We start from the raw sequence: 18134 nt of genomic DNA, 5'->3' as shown, positions 1-18134 counted from the left end.
TACTTTGCCTGTTTTGGGATTAAATGCAAGTCAGGAAAAGAAGACTAGAGAAAACGCCTACAGTCCTGCTCACCAAGAGTCAGCCACTGCTGGCTGTGGGTGGATTTGCCCATATTTGCTCAACAATTATCACTGAAATATTGGTGACTAAGGATATTCACTTCTGACACATTTTAGAGGTTCTTCCAACCAAACTGCTTTTAGCTAAGTTGTTTTTGGCCAAATTACTTTCAGCTGACTTACCTGGAAACCATTAAAACCACCTCCCTGTGATTAACTTTTCAAAGAGTGATTTCTCAGTCAGAGGACTGGAGGCACATTAGGCTGAGATTCACCTCCTCTGCTCTAGAAGAAGGCAATGTGATATATCATGATCACCCTGTTTTTCTAGAGCATTTGTGACAGTGAAGCTTAGTTCTGCAGACTAGAGAACAAACACGGTTTCCTTCCAGAGGGACTTGTGCATTTATCACTTATTTCGCTGTGCTGAAGAGGATTTACTTTGGCCACTGGATGCTCAATGGCCATGGGCTTATTTAGTGAATGATGGGATGGGGGAGAGGAAATAGGACTTTGGATTCCTGGACTGGCAAGTGACCTTGAAGGATCTGGCAATGGGTAAAGATCTGCTCAAAAACTTAGTTAAATCTTGAGTTTTGGATCTGTGCCAATGCTCTCTGGTGGTTACCTAACAACCATTCCTTTCATCTTTATTGGCCCCCAATTTTTTCTGGGCTAAGGGAAAGCAGCAGCCCTTCTCAGCCCAAGAGGTGAGAAATACTGAATGACGATATGGCCACAGTGGCATTTCTCTCCTGTTGCCAGTAGTGATGTCACCCTGGCCACGAGTCTTAAGGGCTGGGGGGCCTCTGGAGTGGCTGTGACTCCTGAAACTGCTGTACCTGACCCTTTACCCTCAGGAGAAGAAAATCTGACATAGAGGAAAGCTGAGCAGAAAGATGGGAAGCACCTGGTTCTTGATGGCATATAATTAACCTGGGTTGTGAAAGGCTCTGAGGAGTTCAAAAGTGCAGAAAACCGGTTTTCTCAGTTGTCCTCAAACATATTTTATACTATTTTATTATTATTATTATTATTTTTGCTTTTTAGGGCTGCACCCATGGCATATAGAGGTTCCCAGGCTAGGGGCTGCATCAGAGCTACAGCTGCTGGCCTACACCACAGCCACAGCAACGCAGGATCCGAGCCACGTCTGTGACCTACACCACAGCTCACAGCAACACCAGATCCTTAACCCACTGAGCGAGGCCGGGGATCAAACCCGCAAATTCATGGTTCCTAGTTGGAGTCTTTTCGGCTGTGCAATGACGGGAACTCCCTCAGACATATTTTATTAAGGGACCCTTTTGTCCAGGTGCTTAATATTGAATAAGTATTTGGACATATTTCTAAAGATTAAAAAAAATTTCTCTATTGTCCTCAGCATAAGTGGTCAATGGTGACATGAGAACAGCCGGCAAGGCCTTCACGAGTTTCCCCTTCTGTCCTGGTTCATGTTGCTAAACTTTCTCTTCCCAGCCTATGCCTGAAGGAAATGCCCTAGGGGTTTCTCTCTCTCTCTCTCTCTCTCTCTCTCTCTCTCTCTCTATATATATATATATAGTTTCTGACCCCCTCTAATTTAGCTGTTACCCTCAATAAAGCACCAAGGTAGATAGTTTTAATTGCTAACATCACTCCGGGCTACACGAAGAGACTAAACTGGCCCTCGTAGCATCTCCCTGGGCTTCTCTGTATCCTAACTTCACTTGGCGGTCCATGAAAAGAAGCTCCTGGAGGTGAGGGAAGATGTGTGGTTATGTGGATTTCCATGTACTGTCCCCTTATCTACAGCACCAATGACATAGCTCTTCCTCAGAGCATGTCTGGGGAAAATTCCAAAGGAATAGAGGGTTTCTTTCCCCCCTTCTTCTATGTGTATTTTTATTCTTTCCTTGTTGGTGCATCAAGATGCAAGAGATTACATTTAGCAGCTGACAGGCTGCAGGTGACAGAAGAGCTTATAGGCTGTGAGTCACAAACGACTGCAGCTAGCAGAGATGCTACTGATATCTAAGAAAATCTCCGAATTTAGAATGGAGAAGGAAGCTGAGGACAAAGGAAGTGAAGGAACTACCACAGGATAACTCAGCAAAATTAGTCACATAGCTGGGCTTGCAACCTGGGCCTCTCAGCTCCTACAACGGCGCTCTTTCTTGTAGGGCATTATAACTGCAACTCTTAATATTTAGGGGAAGGGAGAGGGTTACACGGCACTTTTTCTTTGAAACAGCAACATATACACAATTTTAAACAGTGAGGGAATTCCTGGTGGGGTGTAGTGGAAACGAATCCAACTAGTATCCATGAGGATGTGGGTTCAATCCCTAGCCTCGTTCAATGGGCCGGATATCTGGTGTTGCCTTGACCTGTGGTGTAGGTTGCAGATGTGGCTTGGATCCCGTGTTGCTCTGGCTGTGATATAGGCTGGAAGCTGTAGCTTCGATTCAACCCCTAGCCTGGGCACTTCCATATGCCACCATGGGTGTGGCCCTAAAAAAGCAAAAACAACAAGTGAGAAATGAAAAATTTGGCCTGATACCCCCCACCCTAGGCCTACTCAGTCAGAAATTCTGGAATGAGATGCGGAAATCTGTTTTGTTTAAAGCCCTCCAAGGGATTTCATATATATTAAAATTTGAGAGCCACTGGTGTAGGGAAAAAGAGTCAGGGTCCAATTCCTGGTACCATCTGTGATTTACTTTATTCTCTCACCTTCTTTGCCTAAAACATACAAACAAACCAAAAAACTCCCACTGTTATGTTGGTTAAAAAACTACCACCCTTAGTGACAAAACGTAAACAAAATGTTCATAATCACTCAGTGCATTTTAGCTACTCGTATGTCTTTACTGGTATCAGTTAATTCTCAGTCTCTGGTGTATGTATGTAATTCCTCTGCCTGCATCTGAGCAATGCCTATTTCAGAACCTCTGGAGTACCCAGTGATCCGAACAGCACTGGCTGAGAAGAATGAGGAAATCGACCGGGAAGTGTGGCTTAAATGACTGAAAAAAGGAAGGTTACCCAATGCAGCCTTCAGCTCCCTACAGTGATGGACTTATGCCTATAAGGCCGTACGGTACAGTGAACCTGAAAGAATGTGTATCTTACTTTAGCATCATGAACAGTTAATTGGTGATACTCAACAGGTTACAAATGATAACAATTCATACGCAGGAGAAAAACATTCATTTCATTGATGTTTATCTAATATCGAAGTATTTCTGAGACAAATACCCAAAGATCAATGAAGATTATATTTCAAACAACTCTCATAGATTGAGGAAAACCACAAATGGGGGGGGGGCATGGCAGGAATGGGATAGGGGACAATGTGGTATATGGGAGGGGTAAGCAAAGCGAGAATAAGGCTGAGAATAACTTACATCTTAATTTGTCCATGATCTTCCCTCCACACAACGTGGCTAAAGCCATTTTGACAGCAAATACTGAAATTTTACCATGGCCTTCCCTGTTTAATGATAACAGAAAAAGAGAGATGTCATTTCGAGAAGTTCCAATAACATGGCTTGACATTTTCTGTTCTGTAGAAAGCATAGGACATCAGAATTGCGTGCATTATGTGAACACATCGTTTTTTAAAAAAGGTTGTGAATACAATTCAACAGACATACCAGAAAAACTATCTATTTGCTGTTTCCTTTTTCAAGAAATAGCAGAATCTTTAGATTATTCTTTGTACATGCCATTTGCTCAAAGCATGGACTGGTAGGTAGCCAAAGGGTTATGTGCTATTTAACTGTGGATTAAAATAACAGAACTTTTTTTCCACTTTGGGTTTCATAAAATAATTTTATGCATGATGATTCTACAGACTCTAATTTATTTAAAAGAGGCTTCAGAAAAATCTCTTTTTTTGGTCAGATAATTCCTGAATTTTGTTAGGGTAAATATGGAGACTATTTCATCACACTTTTTTTTCCACTCATCATTTCCTACCCACCAGCCAACTGTCCTTATGTGATACATTTACTTTTCAAAGGGAGTTGGTACTTTAAAGGGACAAAAGTCAGAGCTCTTTTGATGTAGATCTCCTACCCTAAATGACACCTGAGCTGCCAAATCAAGGAGTAAAACTAACTTGTCCTTCACAAAATGTGATATAAAAGGCATATTCCAAGAAGTAGGATATTTCAGCTAAATAATTTTTTCCAGCTGGAATAAACAGTTTATTCTTTTTTAAATAGTGACTTTTTAAAGTACAGCTGATTTACTAGGTTGTGCTAATTTCTACTGCACAGCAATGTGACACAGTCATAAGTATATATACATTCCCTTTCTTATCTCTCATCATGGTCTATCCCAAGAGACTGGATATAGTTCCCTGTGCTATAACAGTAGGGCCTCATTGCTTATCCATTCTAAACATTAATAGTTTGCATTTTCTAATCCAAACTCCTCCCTTCCCCCTCCTCCTAAACTGTTTATTCTTATATCCTTTTTCCCCCCTGCACCTGCAGCATGTGGAAATTCCCTGGCCAGAGACTGAACCTGGACCAACCTGGGCCACAGCTGCAGCAATGCTGGATTCTTAACATGCTATGCTGCAGGGGAACTTCCTGTTTATTCTTATATCCTGTGTGCTATATCAGTAATTCATTTCTTTGCTAGTTGCTGCTCTTAAGAATGATGGAGCATGATAATGTGAGGAAAAAAATGTATACATGTATGTGTGACTGGGTCACCTTACTGTACCACAGAAAGTTGATAGAACACTGTAAACCAGCTAAAATGGAAAAATAAAAATCTTTATTAAAAAAAGAATGATCAAGAGTTATTTAAAATAAAAGACGTGGCTGAAAGGTAAGTAGAGTCTGTATTGACAAGGGTTTAGTACATAGAATAAATAATTTATCTAAGATTCATATACCTGACATATTAGAAGAAAAAGACATAGTAAATTATTGTGTTCCTGTTCCTTACTAGACTCAAGGGAGCATTTGCTATTCATCTTTGTTGCTGTCATTCTTAGCACAATACCTGAAATAACAGCTAGCTAGAATGCAAAATTAACTCAGTCCTATGCTAGTGACTCTCTCATTAATGTTTCTTCTTCTTCTTCTTTTTATGGCCATGCTTGCAGCATATGGAAGTTCCTGGGCTAGGGGTTGAATCTGAGCTGCAGTTGCTGGCCTATGCCACAACCACAGCAACGCAGGATCCAAGCTGCATCTGCAACCATTGCTGCAGCTTGTGGCAATGCTGGATCCTTAACCCACTGACTGATGCCAAGGACCAAACCTGTATCCTCATGTATACTATGTTGGGTACTTAACCCACTGAGCCATTTATATTTCTAACTTTATTTATTTTTTATTTTTTTTGTCTTTTTGTTGTTGTTGTTGTTGTTATTGTTGTTGTTGTTTGTTGTTGCTATTTCTTGGGCCGCTCCCGCGGCATATGGAGGTTCCCAGGCTAGGGGTCTAATCGGAGCTGTAGCCACCGGCCTACGCCAGAGCCACAGCAACGCAGGATCCGAGCCGCGTCTGCAACCTACACCACAGCTCACGGCAACGCCGGATCCTTAACCCACTGAGCAAGGGCAGGGACCGAACCCGCAACCTCATGGTTCCTAGTCGGATTCGTTAACCACTGCGCCACGACAGGAACTCCTTTTTTTTAACTTTATTTTTTTTTTATTTGACATTTATATTTCTAAGCCTAAGCACCAGACTTACATAATTATATATCGTATAGCTTGGATACCCCATATCAAACCAACTCTTTTCAAAGAAGAACTCAACTCTTCAAACCCTTCCATAATACTCTGACCAACTTAACTATTAACCTGTTCTTTCTCCTACAGTCCCTTTCCCGTTGTCAAAATTACCAGGTAGCTAGTTACCCAAAAACAAATCCTGGGGAAGGGGTCACCCTTGACTTTTTGCTCTTCCTTAATTCACTACCACCCGAATAAATGTTTGAGGGACTCAGATACACCCACTTCATTGTATATGAAACCTACTTCCTTCTTTTCCTTCTGCGTGCCACTGCTTCCATCAGCTCTTGCTTTAACACTGTAACAGCTTCCTAAATGAGCTCTCTGGTTGCACACTCATATCACAGATTTGACCATATTTTATAGTCAGTGCCCGGTATTTGCCACTCTGCATTCGTGGATTGAATCAATGACAGGTGGATGCGGTGGGCCCCCTGTAAGAGATTTACGCATCCATGGATTTTGGTATCAGCAGGGGGGTCCTAGACCCAATACCTGTGGATACCAAGGGACGACAGTATTTCATTATTTAAAACCCTATTATCTGATTTACTTCACTTAGTATGATAATTTCTATATGTGATCATTTATAGGTGGAATCTAATAAAAAATGACTCAATAGAACTTACAAAACAAAAACAGACTCAAAGATTCTGAAAAGAAACTTCTTGTTACTAAAGTGGAAACATGGGGTGAGGGAATAAATTAGGAGGCTGGGATTGATAAATACACACTCCTACATATAAAATACATGGGTAACAAGGACCTACTATACAGCACAGGGAAATTTACTCAGTACTGTGTAATTACCCATATGGGAAAAGAATTTTAAAAGGAATCGATACATGTATATATCTATACTCTTGCCTTGCTTTTATGAAAAGCTACAGCAGCACACTCTGGATTGCCAACTAAAGAAAGAGGCAAGAGATGCCATATGACCCAGCAATCTCACTCCTGGGAATATATCGGGAGAAAACTAGAATTCAAAAAGATACATGCACCCCTACGTTCATTGCAGCACTATCTACAATAGCCAAACATGGAAGCAATCTAAATGTCTATCAACAGATAAATGGATAAAGAAGATGTGGTGTTTATGTATAATGGGATATTTCTCAGTCATAAAAAGCATGAAATAATGCCATTTGCAGCAACAAGGATGGACCTAGAGATTATCATACTAAGTGAATTTAAGGCAGAGAAAGACAAATATCATGTGATATCATTTATGTGTGGATCTAAAATACAACATAAATGAACTTATAGGAGTTCCCATCGTGGCTCAGCAGAAACGAATCTGACTAGTAACCATGAGGATGCCGGTTCCATCACTGGCCTCACTCAGCGGGTTTAGGATCCCGCGTTGCCGTGAGCTGTGGTGTAGGTTGCAGATGTGGCTCAGGTCTGGCGTTGCTGTGGCTGAGGTGTAGCCTGGCAGCTACAGCTCTGATTCTACCCCTAGCCTGGGAATGTTCATATGTCGTGAGTGTGGCCCTAAAAAGACAAGAATAAACAAATACATAAGTAAAGAAACTTATTTACAAAACAGAAACAGACTCACAGACATAGAAAACAAACGTATAGCTACCAAAGGGGAAAAGGGTCAGGGAGAGATAAATTAGGAGTCTGGGATTAGCAGATACAAACTACTACACATGAGAATGATAAACAACAAGGTCCTACTGTACAGGGAACTTCATTCAGTATCTTGCGATAATCCATAATGAAAAAGAATATGAAAAGGAACTGAATCATTGTGCTGCACACTTTGTAAGTCCACAATACTTCGAGATTCAAAAAATAATAAATAAAAAAGAGGCAACAGAGCCGAAGGTGTTTGACTGTACTGTGCACAGTGGATACTGGATACGGTACACAGGGTAGCCTTTAGAATCACCAACTTTTAGGGATGGGTAGAGCCTTACAATGAGTGATCAATGACATAACCATATAAGCTTTTCTTTGTGAATGAAAGACGCTAGTGTAATAGCTTTAAAAATAAATTTACCACAAGCCTATCGTTTTTTGTTAAAATAATAATTTTACTTTTAATGTAAGACAAAAATTTGCTTATTTCAATGTTTTCTCTTTCAACGTAGAGTAAGAACACAGTGCATTTACATATTTTACTCACCCCCCCAACTATTTGTTTATTTGACATCATGAAATATATTCTATTTTTAAGCCAATTATCCTGAAGTGATTGCCTCTGTGTATTTTACTTTCCTGTTCTAGTTTGACATCAAAACATATCCAATTAAATTGTTATATTGGTATTTAATTAACACCTAAGAGGATATTTAAGAGAACTGGCAAATTATCAAAGCTACAAACTAAAATTGCTTCACAAATCAATGTTTCTTTAAATCTTATTTCCCCTAATACTTTGCTTGCTCGTTCTGAGAATTTTCAAATTTTCCTAAGGGACACCTGATTGAAAATGGAAAAAGGAAAGCACTTATCCTTTGGTTAAAAAAAATATATATGGAGGAGTTCCTGTTGTGGTGCAGTGGTTAACGAATCTGACTAGGAACCATGAGGTTGCAGGTTCGATCCCTGGCCTTGCTCAGTGGATTAAGGATCTGGCGTTGCCATGAGCTGTGGTTTAGGTTGCAGATGCGGCTCCAATCCTGCGTTGCTGTGGCTCTGGCGTAGGCCTGCAGCTACAGCTCCGATTGGACCCCTAGCCTGGGAACCTCCATATGCCGTGGGAGCGGCCAAGAAATGGCAAAAAGACTATATATACATATATATGTATGTATATACACACACACACACACACACACACATATATATATATGTATTTTTTTTTGGAGATTGGTAGAGTGTCTGCCTTAAATACATGGATTACTTCAAAGTTTGACTCATGATAATAGAAAGTAACTTGCTTTATGCTAGGCTGAGTTTTCCATGACTATGAAAGAGAAAAACGGATGTCTTCTAACTTTTTTTTTTTTTGCTTTTTAGGGCTGCACCCGTGGCATATGGAAGTTCCCAGCCTAGGTGTTGAACTGGAGCTACAACTGCTGACCTACACCACAGCCACAGCAATGCCATATCCTTAACCCACTGAGTGAGGCCAGGGATCAAACCCACGTCCTCATGGATACTAGCCAGGTTCTTTACCACTGAGTCATGAGGGGAACTCCCAGAAAACCTACTTTTGACAAGAAAGAAAAGAACAAATAGATACTGGTAGGTCCGGGATGTGAGGGCTGAGGTTGGAACTGTAAAAAACTAATAAACAGAAACCTCAATTAAACATAGTCAGAAGACCAGCAGGGGGAGCTCTCACACTCTGCAATGATAACAAAGCCCAACAGGAAGAAGAATTCCTCATCCTTCCTGACAAGGACTGAGCCAATGAAAAGCTCTGGACTCTTTGTTTACTGTAGCTCTCCCAAATTCCTTTTCCCCTTTACAAAAGAGTTCTCCTTTCCTTGTCTTGCCTGGACTCTCCAGAATTGCAGACCCTAAATAGCAATTCCTGGTTGATCCTGAATAAAGCTTTTCCCACTCCCCCTACCCCCCACCCCTACCTGCTGGAGAAGTAATTGGCAGTCTATTTGTTTTAGGTCAACAGAAGAGAATATAAATTTTCTCCAAGCCCCCAAGAGAATGTCCTATTTAAAATTACAGAACCCCATGACAAATTTCAAGTCCCTGAAAGTGAGGCTGAATTCAGACTGATTCTTTTTTTGAACAGGCTGAAGGAATTATTTCTCTATTTAAGAATACTGAAACCAGGAGTTGGCACTATGATGCAGTGGGTTAAGAGTCTGACTGCAGTGGCTCAGGTTGCTTTGGAGGTGTGGGCTCAACCCCCAGCCCTGCACAGTGGGTTAAAGGATCTGGTGTTGCTGCAGCTACAGTATAGTTCACAGCTGCAGCTTGGATTCAATCTCTGGCCCAGGAACTTCCATATGTTGCAGGTGCGGCCATAAAACAAAACAAACAAACAAAAAGAATACTGAAACCAGAAGCTCTTCTTTTACCAACATATCTTACCAAAATATTTGGTAAGCATTCATAATAAGCAAAGGCCCAGCACTCACACTTTCATTTTCCACACACTGTGGTAGCTTAATTCACTGAGAGAATTGCTTCCTCCTCTATCTTCCATAACATGCCTCTATGACAACACATTTCTCTCTCTGGGAATTATTTTGTTCATATGGATCATGCATTTATTCACTCAATAAATATTTATTAGCAATGCTTCAGAGGCTGGATATATAAAAATGAATTAGATGTGTCTCCTACCATCCTTTTCCGCATCATCTATTGGGGGGAAAGATGAAAAACTATTTAGTTTTAATACAACCCATTTTAAGGGCAGAGTCCACTTCTTCCTCATCTATCACCTCTAGCTCATCATGGCACATAGCACATAGCAAGTTATTAACATGCTAGTTAAATTAATGAATGCTTAAGGGAAAGGTTCTGATTTACCACTTAAATTTTATATTGAGCAATACTAAGTCTTTGAGGAAAATTACAAAGGTTGACTTTATGGCCCTTAGTCTTAGCTTGTGCACTCATGTGATAGGTTGAATTTAGAAGGGATCACATCATACGTAATTTTCTCTTGTTTGGGGGATAGTGAGGTTAACATGTGAACATATAGAAGTCCCTTATTTGGCCCTGGCATCACCAGGCTCTGCATAATGTTAGCAAAACATCTGGGGAAAGAATTGCTCCTAGCACTGGGCCGGGTGGGTTTGCCAAGAGTTTGTCCACAATGGAGAATGGAAGTCCCAAATTTGTTGACATGTCTTCCTCACTCCCATGAAAACTCACCTGCCACTTATCCAAAGTGGACGTCCAACAGGAAGATGAGTGACATGAAAAATGTTCACTTTATCTAAATTTGTGAAAATTTTTTGGAAAGAGATTCCATTTTAGTAACATATAGGAATCTTGGAACAAAGTGTTTTCCACCAGAACAAAATTTTAGAGGGTGTGGACATTTTGTATTTTAGACATGCTAAGCAGAAAATCACCAAGCCAAGTAAATTTTAAAGACTGAGTTTTAGGAATGTATAAAATAAAAAGACAAGTGGAGAAATCTGGTTTTGTACAATTCTTTTGTTGTTGTCTTTTCTAAGGCCACACTGGGGATATATGGAGGTGCCCAGGCTAGGAGTCTAATCGGAACTGTAGTGGTGGGCCTATGCCACAGCAACAGCAACGCAGGATCTGAGCCACAGCTCATAACAATGCAGGATCCTTAACCCACTAAGTGAAGCCAGGGATTGAACCCACAACCTCATGGTTCCTAGTCGGATTTGTTAACCACTGAGCCACGACGGGAACTCTGGCTTTGTTCAATTCTTTTTCCTCTGTTCTCACACATCCATGTATCCTCACATACGAACAAGATACTTTGTTGGTGTTTGTGGAGAAACAGTTGTGTACTTTGTAGTGCATCTTGCATTAAACATCAGAATCATTTTTAAAACTGAAAGGCAGAAAGATTTTGGCAGAGCTCCAGGGTTATTTCATATCCTTGCATATGAAATAGCGCTGTGGTATCTTTTGTCCTGTGGGGGGCTTGGAAGTGGGAATGGGTATTCAAATAGCTCAGCAAGGTTTGATATGTCAAACAGAGATGGAAATTCCAGAATGTTATATTTCTCTGAGTGACTATTATACCATGAATTTGGCACTGAGTGGCTGTCATAAAACTGACTCTCAATCTACAATGTAAAACTTAAGTTCAAATAGCTCTTTCACATACACTCTGTCAGATATGTCTAAATATCACATACTTGAAAGGTTAGGAATGTAATGAGCAGGGAAGGTCTGGGGAAAAAAGGTACATTAATTCTCATTTAGAAAAATGATACAGAAAGCATGAATAGAGCTGAACTTAAACTGATGCCTAAAACAAAATATTTTTTCCCCTCATCCAGGATGAAGCTGTATGACCTGAAAATTATCTAACCTTTTTATGTCTCTCTTTTGTCACTTACTCAACCTGGAAAATTATACCAGAGCACAAAACCAGAAGATTGTTGGCACACAGTAAATGCTGAGTACATCTTAGCTATTGTTACCATTTTATTATTATTATCATTATTATTTTTTTGTCTTTTGTTTTTTTAGGGCTGCACCCGCGGCATATGGAGGTTCCCAGGCTAGGGGTCTAATCAGAGTTGTAGCCACCAGCCTACACTACAGCCACAGCAAGGCCAGATCCGAGCCGCATCTGCAACCTACACCACAGCTCATGGCAATGATGGATCCTTAACCCATTGAGTGAGGCCAAGGATTGAACCTGCAACGTCATGGTTCCTAGTCGGATTCGTTTCCTCTGTGCCACGACGGGAACTCTGCATTTTATTATTATTATTATTATCATCATGATCATCGGAGAACTGGTATTAAGAAATGACCTCCAAAAACAGGAAAATCATTTTTTCTTTTAATATGTATCAATGTCTTACTTTGAGTTTTGAATATATGTGAAAATAGTATTTGCTAAGAGCAAAGCCACTGTCACATAACTACTTTATGAGAAATTGTCCCAAGAAGGAAGAGACTGAATTGAATTGAAATGAGATGAAGCCAAATGATTAAAGTCTATGTTAGTGTTTCCCAGGGAAGTAGGAAGAGGGTAAAAAGAAGCATATCAAAGTCTTTTGTGAAAACAAGATCACTCATACTAGGAACCAAGAATGTCTAGCTGTCTTTCTCTGTGGAGCAGAGGTGAGAACAGAGTGTATGGGTCTAGGGGCCAGACCAAACTTTGACTTGCTAGGTTTAGTAATAGGTTGGAGGTTAGGGGGGACTTAACCTCGGAAAAAGAACAAAAAGAAATTAGTGTGATAAGAGCCAAGAAAAGCCAATCTTGAATTTTCATTCATTCATTCACTGAGCTAGATTCATTATGAGCTGGATATTGGCTCAGGTGCTGGCATCCAAAGAAAAAGACAGGGTCCCTTGGAGTTCCCATTGTGGCTCAGTGATAACAAACCCAACTAGTATCCATGAGGATGCAGGTTCGATCCCTGGCCTTATCAGTGGGTTAAGGATCCAGCGTTGCTGTGAGCTGTGGTGTAGGTCCCCGATGCAGCTCAGATTCTGGGTTGCTATGGCTGTGGGGTAGGCCAGCAGCTGCAGCTCCAATTCAACTCCTAGCCTGGAAACTTCCATATGTCGCAGGTGCAGCTGTAAAAAAGCAAAAAAAAGAAGAAGAAAGAAAGAAAAGAAGGAAAAGACAGGGTCCCACTTGAAAGTAGCTTGTGGGAGGCAGCAGGATAAGCAGCGAGGCAGGAGACTCTATCTCGAGGAAACCATCAGAGTCACATGCAAGGAAGTGTGGGCCCTGGGGAGGGTAGTCAGATCCACCAGGAGAGGTGAAGGGCTTCACAGTGTATCACAGTCTGTGACCGCCCCCCCGCCACCTCTCCAAAAGGCCACACAATATCAGCTTTGGAGAATTATTTTCAAAGTAACAATTATATCGCAATATAATTTTTTTTAAAGAATTGTTTTCATCTTGTAACTTTCCACCATGTTGTTTTTCTTCAGTTACTTTCAATTTTCTAAAAAGTGATAACAGTCAAAAAAAGTCTTTAGAACACATCAAAGAGGTTTTTTTTTTCCCCCCACTGGGATATGGATGAGAGGTGAGAGGAAAAGCACTGCTAAGTTAGTGGGTTCTGAAGGAGTCAGCCTCAGGGGGAAAGCTCCTGCCAGCAAATACAAGAAGGAAGCAGGTCAATTCCGGGGGAAGGGGGGTCAGTGCAGGGAGGGGGGACACAGAAGAGAAAAGACAAGAGCAAGAGACGAGCTCAAGGCTCTGGTTATGTCCTCATTTTCTTCTTCCCTCTAGCCCCTGCTCTCCTCCTCTGAGAGCTCCTCCTTTCTCGTGCTTTCCAAGCACACTTCTCCATTTCCCTAGAGATACTTACAGAAGAAAGCTTTGAGGGGTGGAAAGGGTCTGCTTAGAAGCTGGTTAGCAATAGTCCCCTGGGTGACCAGTTCTCAGGCAGTCATCTTTAGAAGGAAAGTAGTCACAATAAAAACCTCCGAAGAAAACCGTAACTCTAAGGGACACAAGTACCCCAATTTCATAGCAGCATTATTTACAATAGCCAAAACGTGGAAACAACCTAAGTGTCCACAGACAGATGAATGGATAAAGAAGATGTGGTACGTACACACAGTGGAATACTACCCTGCAACAAAAAGAGAAATAATGCCATTTGCAGCAACATGGATGGACCTAGAGATTTTCATACTAAGGGAAGTCAGACAGAGAAAGACAAAGATCATATGGTATCACTTAGAGTGAAATCTAAAGATAAATGATACAAAGGAAATTGTTTACAAAACAATGTCTGTGAGATGACTCACAGACATAGGAAACAAATTTATGGTTACCAGTGGGGAAAGGAGTGGGGGAAGGATACATCGGGAATTTGGGATTAAAATATACACAAGACTTACACATGGAATCTAAAAAAAGGACACAATAAACTTCTTTCCAGAACAGATACTGACTCACAAACTTTGAAAAACGTGTGGTTTCCCAATGAGACCAGTTTGGGGGGTGGGGGACGTGCCTGGGGTTTGGGATGGAAATGCTGTAAAATTGGGTTGTGATGATTGCTGTACAACTATAAAAGTAATAAAATTCATTGAGTAATTAAAAAAAAAGATGGGGAAAAAATATACACACTACCATATACAGAATAGATAACCAACAGGGACTTGCTATATGCATACAAGCTTGCTATTGTATGTAGCACAGAGAACTATACTCAATATCTTACAACAACCTATAAAAAGAATATACATATATGTTTGTATGTATTTATATATACACACAGATATAAAACGGAATCACTTTGCTGTATCCCTGAAACGAATACAGCATTGTAAGCCAACTATATAACAAAGCAAAATCCTCCCAAAGTAAAACAAACAAGCCCATGAAACCCTCCTAGACTGAAGGGGTTGGCTATTCAGTGACAGAGTGGCAAGCACGGCATAGGCCACTGGAGGCAAATGCAACTCCCACGGTCTACAAATCATCCTCTGTAGGTGGCGCCGTACTGTATCTTGAGGCTGACTTGGCCAAAGATCAGAGAAAACGTACAGCAAGGAGACTGATTATGGTCTGCAGGAAGCACACCCTGTGAGCACCAAGATCCAGGTGGTTCTGGGGGGTGGAGGAAGAGAAATGGAAGAGAGCTGTTCTTGGGGAACTGTGGTTGTGGGAAGGTGAGCCTGGCTTTCAGGGATGTGCCCAAGTGAAGTAGGCCTTGATTCTCATTTCAGGTCACTTTTCTCGGCAGAGTTCAACTGGCTGGGGCTAGTGAACTGTAAGGGCACAACCAAAATAATGACCATATTTCTCTGAATGTATGTTCTTATTCTTCATGGGTTTGAGTTTTTCCTTGTTTGTTTTTTTTTTTTAAATTATCTCTTTAGAGTCCATATTCTTAAGGCAATTCTAATTTTTATTTTGCATTTTTTCCTCTTAATACAGCCATTTAAAATACAGAAAATGAGAAGAACTCCTAAGTGTTTCAGCAATTCTGTAACATCAATAGCACATCATTAATCTACTCGTATCAGGCTCCTTTATGTCTGTGAAAACACAAAAGGCTCCCTTAAACACTTGGGTTCTGTTTTGGGAAAGGTGGAAGTGATCTAGATTTCCATACTGGATCTCATTTGGATAATTAGAAGTTTATTATTATAAGAGATGAAAATGGACATTGATTTGATTCTTGTTTCCATTCTTATTTTCTATTTTTTTTAATTAAAATATAGTTGATTTACAATGTTGTGCCAATTTCTTCTGTACAGCAGTGCCCAGTCATATATATAAATATATATATATTCTTTTTCTCATATTATCTTGCATCATGTTTATCCCAAGAGATTGTATATAGTTCCCTGTGCTGTAGAGAAGGACCTCATTGCTTATCCATTCTAAATGTAATAATTTGCATCTACTAATCCCATCTTCCTCCCTACCCCCTTGTTTCTATTTTTATGTACACTTCTAAATTATATTTCCAGGTAGTGGTACTTCCTGCTTGCTCACCTCTCAAATTGTCTAAAATTTCAAAATCCATCAGACAGAAAATCTGTTTTTCAGCAGAACTGCTTGTACTCATTGCGCTGCAGATTGGGGTCTCTGTGGCTGGTCCGTGAATCTCTAAAATGAGGTTTCTCTATGTGGATGTGATCATAAATCTGCTACAATGAGATTTCTCATTGAATACAATATATATACAATATACAGAGGCCTTTCTATCTGTAAGAAAAATAGGAACAAAATGCTTCTTTTGCACATTTGTGTCAACTGTTCTTTACCTTGGTATGGCCCTTAAGCTTAGCATCTTTTAGCCATGAAATGATTCAACTACAAGATCAGAGTTATTTAGTGAACATTTACAACTCTGTTTTTTGAAATGTTCTTCCCAATATTTCCAAACAAAAGTGAAAAATCTAACTCTATTTGTTTAAGCTTCATCTATTTCACAAAATACCCATCCTTATTGCTAAGTGGGCCCCATTTCTATATTTCGAGTTCGTCCAAATTATTTTTTAGGTTTGATTCTTTACAAATCCTCTAGCACTATCCCAAGATTTAATAGGAAATTAGATCTCTCTCTGTTTTCATTTTCCACTGTCACACTTATAACAAATGAGTCTCCTGAAGACTTGCATGGCAGGTTTGAAAGCTGCCATACTCTTGTTAAGGTGATAGGATGAAAATGCTGTTATAGAAATTCCACGGCTTGGTTCCACGCTGCCACCTGTCATGTGGAACTACAACCACTTCTCCTTGCCCTGCCTCTTGGCAATCAGTTCTGAAGTCTGCAGAGACTAAGCATGGAAACTGTTGGGCTGGATTGCTTGTTTTCAAATAGTTTATTTTAACTTGGGAATTTCTTTTCTTTTTTTTTTTTTTTTGGTCTTTTTGCCTTTTCTAGGGCCACTCCCATGGCATATGGAGGTTCCCAAGTTAGGGGTCTAATCAGAGCTGTAGCTACCGGCCTACACCACAGCCACAGCAATGTGGGATCCAAGCCATGTCTGCGACCTACACTATAGCTCATGGCAACGCCGGATCGTTAACCCACTGAGCAAGGACAGAGACCGAACCCGCAACCTCATGGTTCCTAGTCAGATTCGTTAACCACTGCGCCACGACGGGAACTCCGAGAGTTTCTTAAAATATAAACATCATGGAGACAATAATCTATACTGGTCAAAATGAACATGGGCAATTCTGTCACCATGCTAATTTGGAAAGTGACAGCTGGTGACTTCAGTAAGTGAGCAGCATAATGATATTAGCCTGGCTGGAACATCTCCAGTGTCAGGCTTAAATATTCCCAAGCATTGGCCAGACAATGAGACTAAGTGAGATCTTCTAAGAGTCTTAAAATGTGATTGCTGAAAGGTCAAGCTAGCAATTTTCCTCTTTTAATATTCAAAACCAGTCGTAAAATTGAAGGTGCTGATAGTGTATCTAGACTGGGGCGATCAGCAAAAGCCCTTTTGAAATTTTCAGCTGATAATGGGATTCAGGGCAGGTTTTACATTTCACAGGACTGCCACATATGCCTCAGAAAAGAATCAAAGCTGAATCTCTAAGTCCCCACTCTGCCACTATCATGCTGAGAGCTGATACTGGACAGGCTGATTGTCCCTGGACAAGTGACAATCTCTCTATGCTTCGGGTCCTTCATCTGTAAAATGAGAGGTCTAGAAGCACAGTCTTTAAGGTCTCAGACAGCTCTGAAATTCTCTGAGTCTGCGAGGGGAAGTTACAAGATCATGAAGCTGAGTTTCAGCTGTGGCATGTGGATGGCATCACACAGTTTAATGTGGTACGTTATCGACCAATCCATTTAAGACAAGTCACAGCTACTTTCACTAGGCTGGTCAAGGAATCCTTTTCAGTGTCTCTCTGTTTGCTTTGGGGTCTTGTTAAGACACCCCAGAAACACTGTCTTAGACAATTTGCAAAGGGAGGAGTTAAAAACATCTTCCCACATCATGCTTCATTAAATCACTCTACAGGCATCCCATCACACAACACCGTCAAGCCATCACGCAACACTGTCAAGCATCCATAGCTTCTAGGAGGCATGGGATGAGTTAAATAAAGGTCAACACATAAAATACAACAGTCTTCCATTTGCTGTGGTGCTATTTTACTTTCCAAGTCTTTTCCAGAGCACTTGAAATTCATGCTAACCTCACAGAAACTTTATTGAGATAAGTATGGGATCAAGAAAAAAGAAGCTCTAGAAAATTCTTTGGAATAAAGACCAAGGAAGACACAAGGAAG

At 40.6% G+C, this 18134-nt stretch overlaps 1 protein-coding gene across 20 annotated transcripts in view; it reads right to left on the bottom strand.

Moving 5' to 3' along the window:
• Positions 1-18134, bottom strand: part of DTNA (dystrobrevin alpha) — a 424974-nt gene that overhangs the window by 84289 nt on the left and 322551 nt on the right. For all 20 annotated transcript variants that reach the window (XM_047794112.1, XM_047794094.1, XM_047794098.1 and 17 more), the window contains one exon: positions 3450-3535. In XM_047794112.1, the coding sequence (XP_047650068.1) occupies positions 3450-3535 (86 nt within the window). The remainder of the gene's footprint in view (positions 1-3449; positions 3536-18134) is intronic.

This window comes from Phacochoerus africanus, chromosome 8 (genome assembly GCF_016906955.1).
Source record: "Phacochoerus africanus isolate WHEZ1 chromosome 8, ROS_Pafr_v1, whole genome shotgun sequence".
Classification (NCBI taxonomy): Eukaryota; Metazoa; Chordata; class Mammalia; order Artiodactyla; family Suidae; genus Phacochoerus; species Phacochoerus africanus.
This window is presented reverse-complemented; position numbering and strand designations above follow the sequence as displayed.